At 29.6% G+C, this 4,832-nt stretch overlaps 1 protein-coding gene across 1 annotated transcript in view; it reads left to right on the forward strand.

The window, feature by feature from the left end:
* Positions 1-4,610, forward strand: part of LOC105450468 — a 6,386-nt gene extending 1,776 nt beyond the window's left edge. Inside the window, exons 2-8 of the mRNA XM_011690320.1 lie at positions 1,830-2,036; positions 2,155-2,260; positions 2,348-2,801; positions 2,897-3,119; positions 3,210-3,567; positions 3,642-3,960; positions 4,077-4,610. Of these exons, the coding sequence (XP_011688622.1) occupies positions 1,839-2,036; positions 2,155-2,260; positions 2,348-2,801; positions 2,897-3,119; positions 3,210-3,567; positions 3,642-3,960; positions 4,077-4,410 (1,992 nt within the window). The 5' untranslated portion in view covers positions 1,830-1,838 and the 3' untranslated portion in view covers positions 4,411-4,610. The remainder of the gene's footprint in view (positions 1-1,829; positions 2,037-2,154; positions 2,261-2,347; positions 2,802-2,896; positions 3,120-3,209; positions 3,568-3,641; positions 3,961-4,076) is intronic.
* The last annotated feature ends 222 nt before the right edge of the window (positions 4,611-4,832 follow it).

The following is a 4,832-nucleotide window of genomic DNA, read 5'->3' on the forward strand; positions in this document are numbered from 1 at the left end:
GTCCCAAACTCCTATACTTTCCATTCCTTTAATTCTTATACCCAATTCGTTCCATCCTTTTTCTATTACTCTTCCGCTGTCCGTTCTCTCTGCCTTCCTGGCTGACTCCAGTCCTTCTTTATTTTTTAAAAAACTGTATAGTGGTACCTTCTCCTTTTACTATCTACTAAAGTCCGCCGTTGTTTCCTGCTTGTTACTTCTCTATCCTTCCTTCTGCTCTTTCTTCCCTCTTCCTTTTCCTTTTGCTTCGCTTCCTCTTCTAATTTCTTTTCCTTGTGGTTTTTGCTTCCAGATTCTATCCTCTATTGTCAGCATTGTTCCTGTCTCGAAAATTCTTGTTCCCACCTTTTCGTCGCTCTAACTTCTATTACCGCCTGCCTCCTTTCCTTCCTTCTATTTTCATATCTTTAGAATTAATTACATCTCTATACTGTCCTACCTTTACTGTCTTTCTTACTTATCCGCGCAATCAACATTTCCCGCCTTTTCGCCGCTCTAACTTCTACTACCTATCTACTTTTACATCCCCGAATTCTTACTTTTCTACTTTATCCATTTCTTCCCCTCCATTTTCCCTGCCTCTACACCCTTCAACTTCTCCGCCTTACCCTTTCCTATCCTATATATTTATCTTATTTCTCTATAATTACCTCAAATGCACGCAGTTCTTTCCACACATAATCTCACCCATACAAGCCATCTAACCAAGTCAATAATATTTTTATAAATAAAAGTGCATATGAAATTAAGGCAAAAAATTGGAACCACGAACTCTGAGGTACTCTGCCTCTATATCCCAGATTTTCAATCAGCATTCCAATATAAAATCATTAACAGTTTATAAAAATTATTTGTGTGATTTCTAAAGTTACATAGCCAACTTTAACAGAACGGTCGAGTGTACAATTTTTACAAAAATAAAAATTTTTTTTGTTCATCATACATCAATTATTTTTTTCAGAAAATCTGACTTTAGATTTATAATCAGGTACTCAAAAAGCTTCTATAAGATATTTATCAAAGTAATCAAACATTAAAATTTTTAAATATATACCATATATATTAAATCGGCTGTTTTAAATTTTAAAAATCTAATTTCAAATTTGTTGTCAGGAATCAGCAAACTCCTCGGGTACGAATTTTTAATAAATAATCAAACTAATATAAAAAAATTGTGCTTTAACGTGTATGAGCTGACGCTTTAATAAATTTTGACACCCCCATATCTCGTAAACCAATTCTAGGTTCAATTTGAAATTTTTTTATAATTGGTGTCTCATAAGATATCATTTGACACAAATTAGTTTGAAAATCACCCCAGATAGCACACAGAGTCAAAAAGAATTCATTAGTATATTCAATTGTATGTTATCAATTCCGAGTTTATTTTCAGGTGCAAAAAGAGTCCTTTTTCAAAATTTTTAGAAAAAGAATTGTTTTTGCGTCTGAAAATGAAATTCTCTCAGAATTCTTGACATATAACTCGAGAGTTCTTTTTTAGTTCTCTGTGCTATCTGGAACGGGACCAAAACAAACTATTTTTGCGTTCACTCATTCGTACAATTTAATCGATTAATTTTAAACAGTTTTTATTGAAAACTATTAAATTCATCTCAAAATAAAATAAAGAATACTAAAATGACTTCAAAAATATAATCTTAACGGGTGTCACAGTAAATCTGGAACACTATAATATTAAAAGTGAGCAAAATAAAAGAAATTAAATTATTATATAGTTTAATTATAATAGACATATGATAATATAAATGTGGCATTTTAGTATATACGGAAAAAGCACAAATATTATTCTTCATGTATTTTTTTTTCAGAGAGAGACAATGATAAATCTTTATGAAGATAATATTAACTATGTAAACAGAGTAACCGGAGAAGAGACAGATCATGTTGACTTTATTTATCAATTTGTAAATACTTATCATTGTATTCAAAATTACAATAATTTTAGCACTACATTTATTAACTGTAAGATAACTGAGCCACCTATCACAGTTACAAATTATGAAGATTTTAAAAAGGTATTTACCATGTGTATTTTCTTTCTGTATCACTGTCATAGTCCTATATAAATTGCAATTTAACTTTATGCAAGATTTTGTAGTATTTGACATTCTTCTGGGTTATTTTTTAATACAGAAAACTTACGAAGCATTGATACACACATCATTTTTTTCATTTGATGATATACCATATGATGAGTCACAGGATTTTAGGATGGTCAATAAAATACACAAATATATTGGTAAATAATATTTAAATAGATAAGATATTGTTAAAGATACACTTATGTTCAGAAAAAAGATTGTAATTATATTTTCTATTTTAAAAGATATCGAATTTTATGAAGCGTGTTATCCCATCAAAGTGTCTCTGTATGGCTTGGACAATTGCAACATTCACCGAGTTTGGGCACAAAACTCTGATGGTCAATGGTTTGCAGTATGGGAGAATGAATGGGAGGATAACATAAGGGGATTAATCCATTTTGTTGCTTGTATGCAGCTGTCGTGCGATTTTAAAACGAAAAAGCTTAAATTTCAATTATTTCCTTATAGAAATACCCCAATAGAGGTAGTAAAAGCTGTAATACTTATTGGTACATCAGAATTAATCTTTCCTAGAAGTCCTAAAAAGAGTCTATGTACTCTAAGTCACCTGTTAGAAAGCATTAATTATCAGATCCAGGACAGACATGAACACGACGGAACAGATGATACAGAACCACATTCGGATATACTTGAACTTCAAAAGAACTTTAAAAAATATTGTATTATTTGTAAAAGGTACGTATTATAATTATATAGTTACCCATCAATATTAAATTTTTATTCATTCTGCTAAAAATGAAATTAAATTTGTTTCATTGTTATTTACGCAGCGATATATTAAAGAACTTTCATAAAAGTGAGCTCGGACGCAAGCAAATGTCTCGACAGATAATCAGTAGAGCGCCATTTTTTAAGCACATACATAGATATCGGCAGATATATATGCGTCACTTTTTAAAAAGTGATTCAAATTATACAAAGTGTATGAAAGATATTAAACCTTATTCAGATGAATCCAAAGAGCGATCATCTTACAATTTTTCTACGCTTCCTGTAAAGTATTTTAAGAAGTATTTTATATTTCTCTTAATAAATATTATTATTTCATATAAATGTCAATAAAATTAAATTTTATCTTTGCAGGATGAAGTGATACTAGAAATATTGAAAAATTTAGATATGACATCGTTAAGCCGCATGAGTAGAGTCAATAAACGCTTGAATATGTTATCACGGGATTCTCTGCTATACAAATATTTAAACTTGCGAAATATACATTTAACATACATGCACATTAATCTTTGTCAGTTATTGAATTACTTTGCACCCAGATGTAAAAATTTATTACAGTTGGATCTGTCACTTTGCACGTTTTCTACTTCGAAATTTAGAAAATTTGTGAAAACTTGCTGCAGGAATTTAACGCATCTAAGATTAAGTGAATGCTATTATGTTGATTTTGAACTACGTTATATTTCAAAGATATGTAAAAATTTGAAAGGTATGTATATGATTATTAATTATAATTACAGGTAAATAATATAATTGTATGATATAATACAAATATTTTTTTAGAATTGGATCTGAATTATTGTGATGGCATAACAAATGAAAATATTTCATACCTCAAGAATTTACAATTTTTGGAAAGTTTACAACTTAAATATGTAAAAGCTATTGAAGCTAATACTTTGTGTGAAATACTACAGAAAAATGGACAGATGCGAGACTTAAGTTTGAACTGTACGCTTCTAAATATAGATGCAATTGCAATGGAATTACAGAATTCATGTCCAAATTTGGAAAGGTTAAATTTAAAAGGCTGCAAATTTACATCGCAGGGCATTGATGCCCTTGCCAATTGTAAAAATCTGAAAGAAGTGAGTTTTTCTAGGTACGTATGTGAAAGTGTTTTTTTTTTTTATAATACATATTCTTTATTGAAATTTGTTTGCTTATTTTTTCTTTGCATACAATTCCTATAATCGTATTGACTTTTTGTTTTTGTAGCTGCCAGTTGATCGGTAAGGTCAGTGGTGATATCTTCGGTAGATTGTTTTCTTCCTGTCAACTGGAAAAAATCGACTTTAGCAGATTTAAAAGCCTCACCGAGCGTGATTGTGAAACACTAACAGTGTGCAAAAACTTAAAATACTTAAATTTGGAAAATGTAAATTCAGTGACACCTGACATATGTTCTCAGCTTTTCGTGAAATGTCCTAAATTGAACATTCTCGATCTTAGCTACTGTAATTATATCAGTAAGGATTTGGTTGACCAATGGAACGAAAAATACAGTGTAATTGTATTTTTTGATTACTATATGTTACAATATAATTTATAAATCAATATATACGATAAAACTATAATTATACATACAATGTAATTGTCATCGACCATCATAGATCCTTACAATTTATGCTAGAATTTACATGCTAACTTTATTATTCCATATACAGTCGGTTTTAACACAACAAATGTACAAGTTAGACGAAACGAATAATATTTTAAATTTGATAATAAACGTGTAAAGTACGGCTCTTTTATCTTACGACATTATAATAATCCATTGATTCATGTGCATCTACTTGATGTATTTCCGTAATGGTGAGTATATATATATATATGAGCTTTGAAATTGTTTATACTTTATTTAAAATTTTCTTTATTATGAATAGAGATCACGTATGCTTTTGCAATCTTGCAATTGGAAGACCATCTCACATAATGCGAAACTTATTGAAAGTTATTAGCGGATTTAATTAT

This window comes from Wasmannia auropunctata, unplaced genomic scaffold, assembly GCF_000956235.1.
Source record: "Wasmannia auropunctata unplaced genomic scaffold, wasmannia.A_1.0 LD336061.1, whole genome shotgun sequence".
NCBI lineage: Eukaryota > Metazoa > Arthropoda > Insecta > Hymenoptera > Formicidae > Wasmannia > Wasmannia auropunctata.